The sequence below is a fragment of the Argopecten irradians genome, chromosome 9 (assembly GCF_041381155.1).
Source record: "Argopecten irradians isolate NY chromosome 9, Ai_NY, whole genome shotgun sequence".
Taxonomy (NCBI): domain Eukaryota; kingdom Metazoa; phylum Mollusca; class Bivalvia; order Pectinida; family Pectinidae; genus Argopecten; species Argopecten irradians.
In genome coordinates, this window is record NC_091142.1 from 24,284,792 (window position 1) to 24,304,710 (window position 19,919).

The 19,919-nt window shown below is 34.6% G+C and overlaps 1 protein-coding gene and 1 non-coding gene across 2 annotated transcripts; one reads left to right on the forward strand and one right to left on the reverse strand.

The window, feature by feature from the left end:
- Window positions 1-4,864: 4,864 nt before the first annotated feature.
- LOC138331841 (uncharacterized) lies at window positions 4,865-19,472 on the reverse strand. The gene is made up of 17 exons (XM_069279667.1): window positions 19,333-19,472; window positions 17,479-17,718; window positions 16,612-17,126; window positions 16,162-16,273; window positions 15,829-16,003; window positions 14,936-14,996; window positions 13,979-14,114; window positions 12,740-12,928; window positions 11,662-11,790; window positions 11,193-11,266; window positions 10,629-10,722; window positions 9,652-9,713; window positions 9,263-9,389; window positions 8,538-8,674; window positions 7,874-8,044; window positions 7,424-7,546; window positions 4,865-6,796 (listed from the first exon to the last, which is right to left on the reverse strand). Exons 2-17 carry the CDS (start codon window positions 17,651-17,653, stop codon window positions 6,587-6,589), a joined length of 2,490 nt encoding a protein of 829 aa, XP_069135768.1. The 5' UTR covers window positions 17,654-17,718; window positions 19,333-19,472; the 3' UTR covers window positions 4,865-6,586.
- On the forward strand, window positions 18,784-18,856 carry Trnat-agu (transfer RNA threonine (anticodon AGU)). The gene has a single exon. It is a non-coding gene; the product is annotated as a tRNA-Thr (tRNA).
- Window positions 19,473-19,919: the final 447 nt, after the last annotated feature.

Sequence of the window (19,919 nt, forward strand, 5' to 3'; positions counted from 1 at the left end):
AGGTAACTGTACAAATCACAGGTGAGTTATTGTATCTGACTAATAGACCACTGTCACCTGCAACCCCTAGGGTGTTAATTACCCATGTAAAGGGTCCACAGTCCTGGTCATGCATGTGCCGTGTCTGATACTGATGATGCACATCAGGGGCTGGGATGATGGTTATAGAACATTGGGAAGAGAGCCCTTAGGATGCTTTGCTATGTTATAAACAGTTATTTAGTCTGGTAAACAACCCGGTTAAATCCTATTGTTTCACAGACGTAAGCCAGTGCTCAGTTATAATTACAATGTATTGTCTTGATATAATATCACAAGTCCTTCACCTCTGGGTCACGAGTTTGAATCCTATTATTATTTATAAGACAGTTGCCCTCAGGTACTGACTGTTAGCTTGTGATTTTTCAACATATTCTGGCTTTCCTCGACCAGCTGACTATTACGGCAGTAATAGGAAGTAACACCAGAAAAATATATACATATAATCTTTTATCACATCATCCACCTGCTATCCAGTGATTTCGCCCGTGTAATATCTTTGCATAGGTCACAAGTCTAATATATATTACCTAGAGCGATTTTCATTGGCTGAAAATTCATTGTGACTCAGGCAGAAACAAAAAGATGACGTCAGGAAAAATGATGTGAAGTCAGGATACAAGGACGTCAGGACAAAATAGTGGTTTCTACTGGATTTTCAAAATACATTTAGACGTTAAATTCTTTGTTATGTAGGTCTTTGTGGATGTGTGATAAAAAGTATCTTACATTTGCGTTCATTTCATATGAGATTTTTATGAAACTCATCTCGAAGTTTTAATTTTTGCTCGCCATGGCTCGCAAAAATAAAAACTTCTTTGACTCGTTTCAAAAAATCTCATATGAAATGAACACTCATGTAAGATCCTTTATACAATGTATATCTAATACATGTTTCTGGAAAAACCAAACAAATAATCATACCATAATTTTCATCCATGACTGCATGTTTCAAACTTCAATCAAACAAACAACCATACAATATGATTTCCATTCAAGGCTGCTTGTAACATGACTCATTTTTGAAAAGAAGTATTTCTAAACACGTTTTACTTTTTCACTGTCAGAGCATTTGAAAATGCAATTAAAATGCAATTAAAAAAACCAGCCGAAATCACCTGGATATTGTTCTCAAACATTTAATGCCTAAAATAAGAGTGAATACAATGAGCAAACAACACCTAGTATACATAGAGTTATCAACAAAAATGTTTATCACAGTTCCACATATATCTTGTATCACACAAACTTATAAGTGTTTAAAGTGAATAGTTGGGCAAAGAAATTCAGTCTAAATGCGTTCATTGGCCTTCCAAAAGTTCTCACATATTAAAACGACGGTCAAGTTCTGCTTACGTTTCCCAGTTCTGACCATTGAAATAAAGAAAAGTTGAAAGCATTGAAAGTGAGGCTGCGTGGAAATGTAACCACGGACATAGTCAGCCGAGAGGACGTTTTAGGATTCCTGTACTTTAAATTAATTTCTTCGTACGCAGACAGATTTTGACGAGATATTTTATTTATCTATTTCATAAGAAATTCTACTGGATACACTCACATCATTTTTACCGACTTTAGCCATCCTTGCCCGACTGTTCACTTTAACTGGTACCTGATATTCCTAGTCATTTAGACATTTAGAGAAAAAAAATCTCATTAAAATACAAAATTAAAAATACAAAACCACAAACATGATGTTACGCTTGCAAACATTACATCACATTTAATCAATACCTGCCGCAAGGGAGGTAATTCTGTAATATGCAAATAGAGATAATAATTAATAATTTGTTGAAACTCTGGTATCATTAATTTTTTTTTCAAATACCCAGTAATTATAATAGAAATCACAATACCTTATACATGCATGCACTGATACACTGAAAAAGTGAAAGACTTTTCAATATTGATTAATTAATGATAAACCTCTATTGTTTTATAGGACAAAATATCACTTTGAGACAAATATCAAACAAGAGGCCCATGGGCCTTAACGGTCACCTGAGTTCAGATACAGAATGAAACAAAGACATGCATATAAACACTATATATTTGCCCATCAGGCCCTTGAAGTCAGTCAGTGATTTTATAAATTTGACTTTTTAATCTATGAAGATTATTTGGTTCCATCAAATCTGTGAATTCAGAAGAAAGATTTTTGAAATGTTATCCATTTTGACCCCTTTTGGCCCCACCCCTCTGGCCCCTGGGGGTCGGCCAGGACCAATATGGATATAATGTTAAAATGCTATCTCAGGCTAAAAATTCTTACCCAGATTGACTAATTTCTTGACTAATTTTCTATGAAAACTAGGCAAATTATGTTCCTAAATGTGTTTTTCCTATATAAACTAGTTGGTATAGTAAATTTGACCCCCTCCCCAAGGGAAAATCTGAGATCCCAGGGCCATGAAATTCACAAATTTTTGTAAAGGGCCTTAAGACCTTCCAATCTATCAAGAGTATCTGGTTCCATCTAATCTGTGATTTCAAAAAGAAGATTTTTGAAATTACCATTTTGACCCCTTTTGGCCTTGCCCCTCTGCCCCGAGGGGGTTGACCAGGACCAATATAGATATGATATTAAAATGTTATCTCAGGCTAATAATTCTAAACAAGTTTGACTCATTTCCTATGAAAATTGAGCAAAAAATGCTCATAGATGTGTTTTTCCCTATATAAACTATAGTAAACTTGACCCCCTCCCCAGGGGGAAACGTGAGACCCCAGGGTCATATAATTCACAATTTTTGTAAAGGACCTCAAGATCTTTCCATCTATGAAGAGTATTTGATTCTACCAGTTCCAGAATTTCAGAAGAAGATTTTTGAAGTTTTAGCCTATTTGACCCGTTTTGGCCCTGCCCCAAAGGCCCCTGGGGATCAGTCATGGAAAATTTGATAATAAGATTCAATGGCCATCTCATACTGATAATTCTGACAATATTTGACTCATTTCCTATTACAAATGATCAAATAATACTCAAAAATGTGTTTTCCCTATATAAACTATAGTAAATTTAACTCCCTCCCCAGGGGGAAACCTGAGACCCCAGGGTCATATAATTCACAACTTTTGTAAAAGACCTTAGGACCTTTCCATCTATGAAGAGTATTTAATTCCATCACATCTGTAAGTGGAGAAGAAGATTTTTGAAATTTTAGTCAATTTTACCCATTTTGGCCCCTCCCATAGCTCCTTGGCCTTATGCCTTAGAAGGTTTGTGCAAAATTTCATTGAAATTGCTTCAGCAGTTTTGGAGAAGTCGAAAATGTAAATTGTTTACGGACACACGACGGACGACGCACGACAACGGACAAAAGACGATTAGAATAGGTCATTTGAGACTTCGTCTCAGGTGACCTAAAAAGGCACACCTTTTGAGAGGTGGTGATCAAAAATGGCACAAACTTACTGATGTAAAAATAACATAATTCAACACACTGATGCATGTCAATCATTAAATAAAACAACTGATACATGTAAAGGTACGTACATTATACATACAGACACACATCACGGACACAGTTAATCAAAAAAAAATATAAGACGTGAATATCGTGACTGAAAGTCAAGTTTTTGACCCCGTTTGTTCTTTCAAGTAACAAGAATTCCACGGAAGTGGATGTATCGCCTGCACAGAATCACAAAAAATAGTTATTTACAATTGAAAATATTGTTAATAATTTAGGTGAAGTAATCAAGTCCCATAACTCTTGCAAATATTGATGGATTTTGAGAAGCATCTAAGATCTCATTGATATAAAGCAATATACCAAATTTGGTTGAAATGGGACAATAAATACTAAAGTTTTCCAGCGGAAGCCATGTTTCGACTATTTTAAGGTCCCGTAACTCTTGCAAGTATTGACGGATTTTGACCATTATTGAACTCATCCAAAATCTCATTGATGTTAAACAATTTAAAACATTTGGTTGAAATTGGACGATAAATATTTAAGTTATCGAGCGGAAACCATGGATTTTTCTGTTTTGACGATTTTAAAGTCCCGTAACTCTTACAAATATTGACAGATTTTGACCATTATCAAACTCATCCAAGATCTCATTGATGTTAAACAATTTATAAAATTTGGTTGAAATTGGAGATAAATATTTAAGTTATCGAGCGGAAACCATGGATTTTTCTGTTTTGACAATTTTAAAGTCCCATAACTCTTGCAAATATTGACGGATTTTGACCATTATCAAACTCATCAGAGATCTCATTAATATAAAGCTATATACCAAATTTGGTTGAATTTAGCTTAAATCATTGTGTATTATAATATTATAAGCTATTACATCAGGTTATTTTCATTAAGGATTGGGCAAGATTTTTTCATGGAAAGCACCTCTCTATCATAAAGTTTTATCACTATATATTATTGGTTTTCATAAGGACAATCTTATGATGTTATTACTAGAGCTATATATTGATATTTTTTCATTAATTTCACTGATTGAATTGATTTATGCTTACATTTACAAAAACATTATTAAATGCTACATCATAACAATAAAGAATCATGCATGCATCAAATTGAAACAAATCAATCCCTCATTCAAACCAAACATTATTAATACCAAATGCCTATTATGCCAATTACAAGTTTCACTTTTTGAGGACATGAAAAAAAACCCATATACATAATTATTTATCTCATTGGACTTGTTACAAGTCTCTAGAATAATTTTGATTTCTATAATAAAAGGGTATGTCTGCATGGTTCTGGCTTTAAAACTAGGGGAAGATAATTTACTTTCATGATATTTACAATAAAGCCAAGAATCCAATGGTCAGTTTAAATGAACATTATTTTAATACAAAACTTTAATTTCACCAGAAAAAAACAACAACATTTAATTAGAGGAAATATTAGACTTTATCTTTAGAATAAATGTGATCAGCCTATCCGTCTGGCCATGACTGGCAACTTTATAGTCGGCCAGACAATTTTTTCATGTAGCTGGTCCTTTGACCGGCAACTTTTGGTTCAGATAGAGGATATACCGGTACAAAACAAAAATATAGCAATGTAATTGTAAAATGGTTGAAAATGAAACTGTACAAAATAAATTTTCGTAATATTCTGGTGTTGAGAGCCCGGATATATGTGGATATATCTTCACAGTCTTAATAAGAATTTTGATCAATATGTATGATTCTAGTTTTCAAACTAGGGGATTTACACATTTTAACACCAATGGATATGAGAATTCAGGTTAAAACTGTAAAAAGTCATAATGAGTACCCAATTGGAGAAAATAAGTTCCTGCAAAAGTACAATTATAGATCATTAACATTCGGCTTAATTGCCACCAATGTAGAGTAATTTTGATCTTTGCAACAATCAATTGATTCTAGCTGTGAAACTAGGGGGAGATAATCTAATATTTTCTTAATGAATAATATTATGTAAATACAAAACCGCTTTGTAGGAAACAAGGCAGGGTTATTTCATTATTTCACCATAAACCATATTAATCATATACCTCTCAATGAGCAAGTATAATGAAAATCATATTTAAAACAAAGGTATTTAATTAAAGATGCTTCACTGCTGACAATTATTGACATGTATACATATGCCAATATTTTTCTGATGAGTATGTCGAACAATAATAAAGGAGAAATACTACAGAAAAATACCTAGTGATAGTTTTTAAGTGATCTTTACGAAAAGTTGAAATAAAAAATTATTAACTTCAATTACATGAATCACATAAATAATTCTACCCTGAAGATAGATCATATGTCTGTCAAACATTTTTTAACATGATTAATAACAATATTTTGATGTCAATGTCATAATTGAAGTGCTATGTCATCTTAAGCTTATTTGTTTGTCTTATATAAGACGTATCGTAATAGAAATCGTAGGTGTTGTATATATACAGGCAATATTTCTTCAAGTGAATTTCATATGAAAACATTTCACTTGAATTTCACGTGAAGTTCATGTGAAATTCACTTTTTTGCCCCGGTTCACGTAAAATTCAAATGAATTTCATGTGAAGAAATATTACCTGTGTAGCATATCAAATTTTCAACTTGTTTTCATACATGTCATATGTTAATATAGCAACTTATAACTGATCTATTTGACTATTTTTCAATTTCATAAAACTTACAACTCCTATCGATCTCTTGTTATCAAGTGTATATGGAAGTATGATAGAAGTCATCATTTGATATGAAACTTGTGTACGGTGGAAGTTCACAGTGATAGCTAGTAATTAATATGAGACCATGTACTTTAAATTTTCACATAATTTTTTTATCTATGAATTCAGAAATCTAATTTGATCCAGCTGTATAAAATAAATGTGAAGTATCAAGTACTACCAGGTTAGAATGCCATTCAAAAACCATTGAGTAACTATTAAGCTTTCATTGTATATCAGGTCTTGATTTTTTTATGACAATAAATTAGACAAACATTTGCATAATATTACACAACTTTTTGTAACAATGAAATAATTAAATATGACAAAAATTAACAGAATATGATAAAACAAATTAACTCGTCTAATGCTATGTATGTCAGTGATGAGGTAGAGGTTCATTGTCACCTATAGTGAAGACTGTACTATTTTTGTTATCCGTTTCCTCGTCCTCTTGTGTAATCCCATTTAAGGAGGCTGTGCCAGCCATGAGTTGGCGAAGGACGAGACGTTTGTATACACCGTCCTTAGAAATAAGTTCATCATGTGTACCACTCTCTGCCACAATGCCTTTGTCTATCACTATCACCTGAGGGGACAAGGAAGAAGGAATAAGTACAGTATTACACTAAATAAATGCTGTGTAAACTTTCAGAACTTAGTAAAACCATGAATATGAAAAGAACGAAATATATTTAAATATACATTTATTAGAAACAGTGTTTCATAAGCCTGCCACAAATAATTCTACACCTAAAATACTTTCATATAATGCAAGCTTTAAACCACAAAATTATGTAAAGACATATAATTAGTAGGTTATAGGGTGTTTTTACACATTAATTTTGTAACTTTCTGAACCTACAGGATCATGTGTAATTATACAGTAAAATACTTATGAAAATTGTTATGCTATATATGCAGCGGAAAGTTAATTACACTGACCTCCCCTTATTATACTTTTCGGTTGAGACAGTGAAAACACCTTGTATCATAACCATCTTCCTACAGTAATAACTAATAATCTCTTTTATGTGCAACCTCATGTATTGGGCTTGTAACTGATCTCAAAGTTTAACCTCTAACAGTGACCCTCTCCCTATTCTTGACCTTTGACACAGACCTTCTCATATGACCTTTGACAATAACCTCCGTAAAAGACCTTTAATATAGAGAGTAATCCATCAGTTTGTGGTCTTTTTGAGAGGAAGTTTACCTGTGTAGCATTCCTGACAGTAGATAATCTATGAGCTATCACGATAACTGTGCGTCCCTTCATAGCTCGTTCAACAGCTTCTTGGACTAGATGTTCACTCTCTGCATCTAAAGCACTAGTCGCCTGGTAAATTAAACAACAATCTTTTAGCAAACCACTGCGTGGTTGTGAATCTGGAATAATATACAAACATCCAAGCCGTTTGTAATTCATATACACATTCATATAGTACCTTTATATAGCTAGGGATCAATCTTTCTCTTGCAGGCTGCAGTTATTACGTAAACTCAATCTGATGAAATCAGATGCAGTCTTCACCTTGCATAATATATCTCAAAACATTAAGTCTCTTGAATTCCAACATATTTTCTATAGAATATCATATGTAGACAGATTTTCTGAGGGAAATATTTTTTTTCCTGGTTCTAGATTGAAAGAAGAAAATCAAACCTCATCTAGAAGCAGAAGGACTGGATCCATTATCAGAGCACGTGCAATCGCTATACGCTGTTTCTGTCCACCTGACAGTCGTATTCCCCGCTCTCCGACTAATGTCTCGTAACCTTTCTCAAACTCGCTGATAAACCCATGGGCATTGGCTTGTTTAGCTGCCTCCTGGATCTGTAGGGAGCAAAGAATGCTTTTCTGGTCATCATAATTATAATGCCAATAAACAAAGTAGTAGGTTGTGTTTGCTTTTAGTTAGTTTTTTGCAATGATGACTAGTTCTTAAAGTTATCTAACAAAGGTTCGGGTATGGAAAATGGCTGGAAATTCCCTAAAATACAATTTACATGCCATGACGTTACCAATGGTCCCTACCACTGAAGTCCAACTACTGTTTCTCAGAGATAATAACCTTAATGTAACATCAATATAGACATACATAAAGCTGTATTTCTGGTTATCTTTGCATATTACAGAGTTATCTACCCTTGTAGTAGGTATACTGATTGCCGCATCAAGGTTTATATGAGTTTAAAGAGAAAGAATTTGTTTACAAAGTGATAGCGTCACAATCAACACCTGGCTGCAAGGGAGATAAATCTGTAATATGCAAAGAGGAAGTAATATGAACACTTAGGACACTATACTTATGAAACAGAAAACTCACCTCAGCATCGGAAGCCTTTGTGTTGCCGTAGGCGATGTTCTCCTTGATGCTACAGGCAAACAGTGTAGGCTCCTGACTGACCATGGCAATCTTCTGACGGAACCAACGTGGCTCCAACTCACGCAGATCGTTACCTCCTGAAAAAATAATTACATCAGTTTCATATTGTCAATGAGTTTTTTTAATTGTTTTGTTCAACCTAAGCTATTAACAGTCAGTATCATTTAAGGACATGCCTGGTTTTGATAGTAGATCAAAGCCAGGGTACTCAGAGAAAAACGACCAATGTTTCCAGCAGTCAGTACCTGGCTTCTAATTATATAACCTAGCTGGGATTTGAATTGCGATTGACCAATGATGGACTGGCTTATGAATTTCATTCCTAAATTGTTGGTGTTTTTTTTTACATTTAAATTCACTGGTTAATAGGTGCCAAGTTTGATTGTAATGACTCAATACAGTAAAACAAATCTAATTTCATATTATGCATGCATCGACGTTTACCTTTTAAGGAAATTCAATAGTACAAGTGTGTTTGCATGCACGGAGACATGGCTAAATACTGCCTGGCAATCAGTTAATTATACTTCATTTTAACCATGAATTTCATTTAAGCAAGTTTATTATAACCATGTTTTACTGAATACTGGCCTAGTTTATTAAAAGGAACTCGGAGAGACATTATATATGATAATCATAGTTTAAATGAAGTTATCTATACAAACCTAGAGTCACAACACCAGAGTCAGGATCATAGAATCTCTCGATCAGATTGACAATGGTTGATTTTCCTCCCCCAGAGGGCCCCACCAGGGCCAACACCTTCCCTGGCTCCAAAGTAAACGATATGCCCTGTGATACAAAAATATTTATTTTTCAAGATTCAAGAAATTTTATTTAACGTCGCATATCAGTACAATTAAAGTACAGCATTAGCACTGTTGTGCTATTCTTGTAACAAACATACAGTACCATGTAAAACACTGCAGGTCTTACATGTGTGTATTACATTAATAAGGTTTACAAAATATCACACCGCGAATCAACTGGATAAAGTTAGATTATGTGATAACTTTATTAAATAATAAAAATGTGAAATCAAGAAATAACTGACCTTGAGAACTTCAGTTTCTGGCCGAGATGGATAGGTGAACTTAACATTGTCAAACTGCACTCCTGAAACACACAATATGGTTATGAGTTTTATATCATAGGCAGTAAATATCTATTAAAGGGACAATTCAATGAGGCTAATTCTGTTGCATAACCACAAAGCAAAGTCTGACATAAATGTATTTTTCTAAATTATGAAACATATAACAAGAAATATTGACAAATTTCATGACATTGTTAAGTATTTTGATTGATACTGTTGAAATTCCAAATTGTTGATCAATATGATTAAGCAGGTACATCATGTACGCTAGATATACCCATACCCTGAGCCAAAGTCACGCATGTTAAACAAATGCAATACATAACCACTGAGGAGTTGGTGAAATTATTTTAGACAAGAACATGCATCTAATAAGGTTAACACACTAATGTAAGAGGCATTTGAGTAGTACTAGACAATTTTTTTTACTACATTAGCAAGGGCCAGGGTTCGCCATACAAAACGTCTGACCACTATGTGTAATGGCGGACAGAAAGCGAGTTTGGACATTTCACATACATTTCACTATAGTGGGCTTTTCCGACATATCACAGTTAAAATTTAGTTTCTTTTAGAGCTGGTTTGTTTCTGAAATATGTGCAAATTTTAATGTACTCTTAAACTGAATTTTCCCTATAATCAGATGATAAAGCAAATCCATAACATATATACTGAACAGAAAACATACTTATAACAAACCTCTGGGTACCACCAAAATCACTTCATTATATACATAGTTTGTTATACACACATCATAGACTTCTTATAGGGACCATGATGGGGAATGAAAATTACTACTACACTATAACTATGTATTCGCTGCTATAAACATATTTTACTGTATAGGGTTATATCAAGGAAAACTTTCATGTTTTCTTTTCTTCAAGTCAGTAAAATATTTCAATGCCCGTAACCTTATACAATGGTCAACTTACTTCCATCTATTGAACCAAGGACAATTCCATTCTCATTGGAGACCTTAGGTTGACGGTCCAACAAATCAAATATTCGGACAGAAGCTCCAACGGCCTGTAGAAAAGAAAACAAAGATTTTATTTAGATCCTTAACAAATCAAATATATTAGAATATATAGGGTATACCAATTAAGCAAAAACATGATTAGAATTTATTTAATAATTAATGTACAGTATCTTCCCTATCATAATGAATACTTTTATAATTGTAGTTTGAAATCAAACCTTTAACTGTACAGTAATGAAATAAATGCCTGGTTTTTGATAATACACACATTTACTGCACATCGTTAATTTAATTTGTTAAACCATAATTATACTCTTTATTACCATAATTATACTCTTTGTTACCATAATTATACTCTTTGTTAACTTCTTTTTCATGGAGACAAACTTAACAATTTGAAGTTTAATGCAGATTTTAAAATTTTAATCAAAGTATTTTTGCAAAACATTTTTGCTGTACATGTGATTTACTACATGACTATATCTAGTACATGTATAATAATTATTTCTCATCTAACCTGCATGAAGTCCCCATAGAGTGCTGTGGTGAAAGTAAAAGCCAAAGCCACTTGTAGTGTATACAGTAAGAACGCTGAAACAAAACAAAAAAAAACATACAGTAATAATTCTGAATTAAAAGTAGTCTTAGTTTGACATTTCATGTTAGAATACTTGTAGTAAAATATCATTTGCATATTGCTGAGATCGTAATTATAACAAATCATGTATTTATCATGATTGAGCCAACATTTTGTTCAAGATGGAAATTGCGACAGAATTTTATTTCACCAAAACTATTACATGTACATTTTAATTTGACATGTTGTTACCAACTGGTCTAAGAAACTAAATGAAATTAATATAGGGAATCAGAATTAGGTATATATTCTGAATATAATTACATAACATTATGTTGTTGAAACAATAAAGACAGACGATATGAACACTCTAATAATTAAAACTCTTGAATTATCTGCCCTTACTTACAAGTTAGAATACCAGGTGTCAAGCCAGTCGGTGTGCCATGTTCATTGTCGTACACCAACTTTCCTCCGTACCACAACACGACTGAGATAGCGCCATAAGCTACTGTCCCGATAACACCAGTGAACCCCCCTACAAAACGAAAGGTCAAGACAGGTATACATTTGAATCAAAGAATGGAATCAGAAAATGCATCTATCTTACAGTACAATATAAAACCTGCTGATAGGTTAAGAAAGCTTGCTGTATGTATTTTGAAATTAGAGAGTATTGGTCATTTATAAATATTTAGGCAACTGAATTTGACTATAATTAAACAACTCCACCGTGGCCGGTGTCTGGTCCGTGTTGAGAAAAGAGGCAATAGTAACACATCTATTACTACCAAGATTCAGGAAGTGCCAAGTGGTAGTAACTAAAAGTCTAACTTCATTTACGAACAAACCAACCAAATTAACTCCCTGTCAGCAAACATATAAATTCAATGGTAATGCAATGCAGTCTGTGACTTAACTTTTTTCACTGCTAGTCCTTTGGACTAATAAACCTCAATTTTTACTTGTCTGGCTATTTAAACACTAGTCCAAAATAAATTTATTGCCGATTTGCCTCAGCACTTCTGTAATCATAATTTACGATTTTTTCCCAAAGAACAGTCTGAATGCACTTAAAATGTGCTGAAAATGCAATTGACCACTGCATATATAGTATTTTCAAACAATTTTAATTGGGAGGGAAACCACTAGTCCAATCGGACTAGTTTATCACAATTAGCACTAGTCTGGCCATAAAATTACTAGTCGTGGGCATCGGAATAGTGCTTAAATTCGCAGACTGGCAATATATGGTAAATATTTACCTGAAATTCAATATGCAGTTAAATTTATTGTCTGTACTTGAGTGTGTTATCTGTAATTACTGAATGTAATTTTAGGAGCAAAGCTACCACCATCTGTTCTATAAAGCTATAGCTAGTGTCTGATGATGACCATATATGGCCTATTTTGTAGTAATATCAATGTCAATTTTTTTTTTTTTTTTTTTTTTTTTGCTAACATGATAAATCGACTAACAAACTAACCTGTGACTAAAGCAAGTTTTTTGCCGACATTGTAACTCTCGTCGATTTCCACACCGTACATATGTCCCGCCTTTCCTTCTGCTGAAAATGTCCGCACTGTCCGAAGACTTGATAAACTTTCCTCAGCCATAGTCCCAGCATCAGCTAACTTATCCTGGAACTTCTTCCTCAATTTTTTCAAAAGCTTTCCTGTCATACAAAGCAAAACAACTTTATAATATCCTCATAATATTTAGAATTTGTTATTAACATAGATTTCAATATTTCTACCAATACACCACAATGCTGTATTTCCTTTTTGAAGATTGTCTCAATCTTTAGGCCAGTCATCCTTTTATGTAAAGGTAGCAATTTTCTACCAGGCTATTTTATCAAATAGCCGCAGATTGCTAAATTAATTTTTTTGGCATTTCATGGTAGTACAGACAAAGTAATAAAATCTCTAAGTCTAGTATTTCTTTACTGCCTACCGTATTGAAAAATATCAATACTGCTTTATTGCTAATTCATTATCAGGTTTCTGGACTGTATTGAGATAACAAAACTGTTGTTTCATGCCTTATCAGTGAACAGCAGGGCTGGGTATTGGAATGTCTAAGACGATAAGATACATATTGACAATACACTGAAACAATACACAATACATATTGACGATACAGTGGACTTCTTTTCCAAATTCAGTTGACCCTTGTATTTCGAATATTGTGGCAATAAAAGACAATATTGATAAAATATTCTATAACCAGGAAAAAAATCTACCAAACATTTGATTGGGTTTATCATCTGTGTTAATTAATATCTGTCAATTCGTATTCTTAGTTATGAAAAGGCATTTCTAATCCATCTAGGTGACACAGATACTTTAAACACTTCCTTTTGATTGAAATGTTGTTACTCGAATGATGTTTCAGAATAAATTTTGTTTGGAGTTTCCTATTTCTATAAAGAAAACAGTAGGATGAGTTGTTAAAACGATACAGCAATATACAGCATGTTTGTGTATCGATATTCGATACACTGCCGAAAACCGATACGTATCGGTATATCATTATATTGATCCAGCCCTAGTGAACAGTTAAAACTCTTTTCCTTTTGTGTTGAGGCCTACCCTATGAAATGTTCTGTCGGCCTTCAGCCTTCAAGTTAGTTCAACAGGTTGGTCTCAACACCTCATAAAAATGAGTTTTGACTGTTGACTGATATGGCATGATATAACTCTACAGTGTTGATTGTACGTACCATATTGGACAGCTCCAAGTGACACAATTGGTACCACCGATAACAGCACACCTGTTAACGAGGCGTTCAGGTAAAACATGAATCCTAAAGAGCCAATCAGCTGCAGTATATTCCTAACTAACATGGACATATTGACCTGAAATGGATGAAATTGACTAATTACAAATACATCATACTTAAAATTTAAAAAAGAAACAGAAAAAGGAAATGAAACATTCAAGACATATTGCAGAATTTTATGACTAAATCATATGAGCAGAGTTAAGCAAATATTAACACTTATTACTCAACCTTAACTTCCAAATATAAGATTGCACTTTTAACAAGAGCTGTTGGAGAACAGCGAAGCTCGCCTATTCAGAAGAAGTTGATGTTCAAGTATTTACTATTTAAACATGGAAATATGACAAATTAACAGACTCAAAAAAAAACCTAAAGGGCCCCAAATTGGTTGTATTATCACGTTCAGCATCCATACACATTAGGAAAATAAAATCATAAACATTTATGATGACTTAAGCTTAAACAATTGACGAAACAGAAACTTGCTCAAAAACTTTAACATGGAAATATGACAAATTAACAGACTCAAAAACCCCCCTAAAGGACCCCAAATTGGTTGTTTTATCACGTTCAGCATCCATACACATTAGGAAAATAAAATCATAAACATTTATGATGACTTAAGCTTAAACAATTGACGAAACAGAAACTTGCTCAAAAACTTTAACGTGAAATGGGACGCCAACGCTGACGCCGACGCCGGGGTGACAACATTAGCTCCCCCTATTCTTTGAATAGGCGAGCTAAAAATTAAAAACCTCAAAGGTTTTCAATATCCAACTACATGAATATTGTATCATTTTACAACACTATATAAATGAGATTTTATCAAAATCTTAAAACTGCTATTATAGAGGTACCGGTGTATACACCCACGGTATATGGTACACTTACCGTGACAGCGTTCTGTAAAACTTGTGTATCTGATGACAGCCTGTTACAGAGCTCGCCCGTCCTGTAATTACAAAACATTGTTAACATTGATTATAATTACTGCTTAATTTTAACACCTCTTAATACTTATTAGATAACAAAAAGAATTCCACAATAATGGGTGAACACTATATGTTCATTGCTTCAATTGGAACAAATGAGGTCTTACTATACCAAGAAATTGGGTCTGGCAAAGCCAGCAGCAATTCATGTGATGTACTTTTACATTTCTGGTTTGTAAATGCTACATGTGTGATTTATTTTTTAATGTCTTATTGACAGCCATAGTCATTTTTGGATGTGCCAGGTATTAGAGTTGGAGTAAAGCTGGAGAGAGCTGAGAAACTCAAACTGTCCCACATGTATACAAAGTCATGTGTTTTGAACTTGCAACCCTTGTTTGCTTGTTTGTTTGTTTGATTAAATTAATGTCCTTTTAATATAGCCAGAGTCATTTAAGGACTGTGTCCCAAGTATGCAGTGTGTTGCATGAGTGAAGCGTGTGGTGCATGTTTTCGAAGACTACTCAGTATATTTTTGTTGAATCTTCTTGCAACAGAGGAAATCTTGTCCTTTTAATCATGCCATCCCAATGAATCACACATGTGGCTGAAGACACCAAACATTAGCACCTTCTCCAGGTACATTATTCTGACAATGGGCTAACCAGTTGACCCACTCGATTTACCAGGTACAGTACAGGTTGAGATGGAGGGCTCTATAAGTTTATATAAATATCCAAACTTCCCTATGCAGTCTAGAAGAAAGCCATGTCATAATTACTTTATACATGTTATCATGAGATTTATAAGTGACAATAGATGTTAGTACTGATACATGGTTTTAGTTTATACCTATTCACATCGAAGAAGGCCACTTCCTGTTGGATGATGGAGTTGAAGAGTCGTTTACGTAACCTAGCAACCAGTCTCATTCCTGCCAGAGTGAACAGCCAGGCACGGATCATTCCAAACAAGTTTCCAACCAGGTAGATTCCAAGCATGATCAGTACAGTTCTCGTTAACTCACCTGAAATATTACATTTTTTCATTAACATGTCTTGTACTTTTAATGTCATAAGCAATGGATAAAAACACCCAGATTCTTTACCAGTAATATATCCAGTATTAAGTATATCACTTAAGTTCAACAACTACCTGTATCACATTGATATACTTGGTACTTACTAATGCTATGTTGAGCAGCGTCTACCACTTTTCCAAAGAACAGCGGCGCCACCATCTGGGAGGCACTGGAAAACAGCAAGCCAATGGATGCGAACCCTAACAGGCCCAGTTCCTAAAGATAACAGAAATTGTAATAGGAAAGGAGAAAATGTGGCGCCTGACGAGGACTTAAAACTGTGAACACTAGCTATACAGCTGGATGCTTTACCAAATCAGTTATCCGATCAGTGATGAGGAATTCTTGTATATGTATATACACAGATCAAATGTTGCTAAGCCAGGTTGAACTTTCTAAGTAAAAAAAGTAAACACGTGAAGTAATTGTAAGATTTTAGTTTATATGTATCTCCATAAAATTATAATGATTTAATTATATTATGATTCATGATCAGTTGTAGTAAATCAGTATATGTAAATTGACATGATTAATCTTTTTTAGAATTAACTTACAGGTTTTGCTAGAGCTGCCAATCTGGATATAGTGACTTTCCTTTTTAATGGTTCACCATCTTTTCCAATTTCCTCTCCGTCATCATTAAAGCGATGCAGAATCCTTACACTTTTCAATCTCTGCATCATAATGAAGCTTGAAAGTGCAAATAATACTTCTAAAATACTGCAGACAAACGCAAAGATGACTAGAGCATTATACGTAGCGTGCATCACAATATAATTGTCTGTATTCCTGAATGCATGTAAAATTAATGCCCCTTTTGTAGACGTAAAAGCAAGCACTCCAACGGTTATTAAAATCAGACCTATATGTAGATGGATCTTCTTTGCCTTTAGTTGTCTGTGGGTCATGCTATCAATCTCTATCAACTTGTATGAAGCATTTTCTAAGGATGGCAGAACGAATCCAAACAGGATGATCAACTTGACACTTGATATAACAGCAAGGTCGAACACTGACGTTGTCAGCGTAAAATGTGTGATGTTGTGTGTAAAGTAATGAGAGTCGCCACCTATTGCAAAGAAATAACACAGAATTACCTCCCCTAACGAATAAAAATAAATAGATCTCCCCTTCGAAACAGGATTATTATCTCCCCTTTTGTAGAATGAATGTTGTCAAGTACCATTTGTCCAAACTTTGCCATATTTCTTTCAGAAAAATAATTCAGAATTATATTTGCAGTAATTCTTGTAAATTCAAATTTTCTTCATAAGCTTTAATTTTCACATTTATTTTATAAAAGTTCCTGTTCATCCCTATTAGAATGCATTTTTCTAAACTATATACAGGTTGTATAAGCACAGATTTTATTTTGATTTCCATTGCTCAGAGATATACCAGTAATGCATATATTTTCTTACCACACAACCAAAGAACGACTGATACAACAGCATCAATTATAAGGAAGGAACCAAAAATGTTGACATATCGCAGCTTTGGTAAGGTGTAAGTATGTGTACCCAACTCCAGCATGGGGACGTCCGAATCACCGTTCTCCATACCGGCAGAGTTTACTGTTCCATTTAATTTAGCCATGGTAGTCTTGAGCCTCTCACGGCTGAATGCACCAATATTGACTGATCACTTCAAATGTAGCAATCCTGAAATTGAAATAATCTTTCAAAGTAATTTGATCATAATTAAATATACTAAATATCTACCGGTAAATAGTGAAATAAACATGATATTGGTGAGCGCTCAAGTCACTTATATTATACATAAAGTTAGCTTACTAACATTATCAGTGTTTCTTTGGCTCAGTCGGTAGAGCCGTAGATTTCCACGCCGGAGACCCGTGTTCGATTCCTGGTCGGTGGCACTCGACAGGAATGTGTATTTTCCCTGTTCTTCTACATTGGCGCCCAACTAAAATATCCCATGGTAGGTGGTAAAAGAGTCTCGGGTTGAGATTTAGGAAATCTCAAGAAAAACAGGGGGAATAGTGTAAAAGGAGTGGGTCGATGTGGTTTGTATATAGTGTTTAAATATGGTCTCTGTCACTCAACTGACGGAGCATGCTTCTTAAAATCGCTCAGTCGGTAGAGCAGTAGATTTCCACGCTGGAGACCCGGGTTCGATTCCTGGTCGGGGCACTCGACAGGAATGTGTATTTTCCCTGTTCTTCTACACATATATGTAGAAGAACAGGGAAAATATTATTCCTGTCGAGTGTCACGAACAGGAAATAAATCCGGGTCTACAGTGTAGAAAAGTGACAGGGGGAGACTGTATTTAACACTATATACAAACCTCACCGACTCGCTCCTTTTACACAAAGTAAGTTTCATTCTGATTTTTAGTCCAGGAAGCATATATGTACATGTACTGAAGGAAGTCATTGAAAATTATCAAAGCTACATGAAGTTGTTGATACAATTGTAGCATAATTTAAATTTGTCAACATATACATATGTAGCGGGATTGGACTGGGTCGATCATCGGTGACCAGGTAGCTCAGTCGGTAGAGCACTCGGCTAGTATTCGGAGGGTCCCGGGTTCGAATCCCCGTCTGGCCGCTACATTTTCTCCTCTCCTGTTACAGAATTGGCGCCCAACTAAATAACCCACGGTGGTGGTGTTTGGAAGGGTCTCGTATGTCTTTGGGGGCGAAGACTTCGAAAAAGGAGGGAGGAGTGTAGCGGGATTGGACTGGGTCGATCATCGGTGACCAGGTAGCTCAGTCGGTAGAGCACTCGGCTAGTATTCTGAGGGTCCCGGGTTCGAATCCCGGCCTGGCCGCTACATTTTCTCCTCTCCTGTTACACATTTACAGTGCTGCATAATTTGCCTATTTACAGATTTACAAAAAAATGTATACATATGTGCATGACAACAGGTTGGTCTAAATAGGCCTATAGGCTTGTAGCAATATATCAATGATTTAAGCGCATAAGTCTATTCTGGCCAAATGATCCATAAATATTGCATTGTGCATAGCTATAAGGGTCAAAATACGGGACAAAATAAATCTTGACCCTTTTCGCAATAATCGGGGGCAGGTGCTTGTTGCTAGTAACGGTTAATGTACGAATGCGGCAGCAAAAAGACTGTGTTTATCGCGTTTTTGACAATAGAGACGACTTGCAAGCAACTTCATCTCATCAAGTCAATCAATTATGTAATCGAACACATTCTGACACTGTTTTCGTCTGCGAATACCTCTCTGCTTCTGGGATTAGGCCTAACGTGCAAAGACTTAGGGCCTGCTACATTACCTGAAGTTTGATATTACGAGGAATCGACGAATGCCAAGACACACGTATCACATCGCTATGACGAGGCTTTTTTTCTGTATTCTGTAATCGCTATTATTAAAGCCATGGTCCGCTCGGTCTGCTAGCGATACATAAATAAAGGGGGACAACTCGAATATTGGTGTTGGGCAATACTAATCGCCAGATTCTACTCCGGATGTGTAAGATTAGGCCTATACTAACTGCAGGATATATTAACCGGGTTGGGCAAGGGAAGTAAGTGTTAGGAATGTAGGACTATTTTAATCAATATTTATTTATTGAGTCTATTATTTCAAAGCATTTTTATATACTAGGCCTAGAACACAACTATATGATATTTAGAAATTATTATTGAATTATTATTCCTATGCAATATTAACGACTTGCTGGATACTCATAATAGTCCAGTAAAGATAGGGTGTTACCCCAAAATAATTGCAACATAATTTGTTCTTTGTTTTTCATTCAGATCTGACTTTGTTTTATACAAGAAAAAAAGTCGCCACAAGTAAACATTTGGGAAAGTGTTTTTCTTGACCCCCCCCAAAAAATCAGAAAAATAGGGA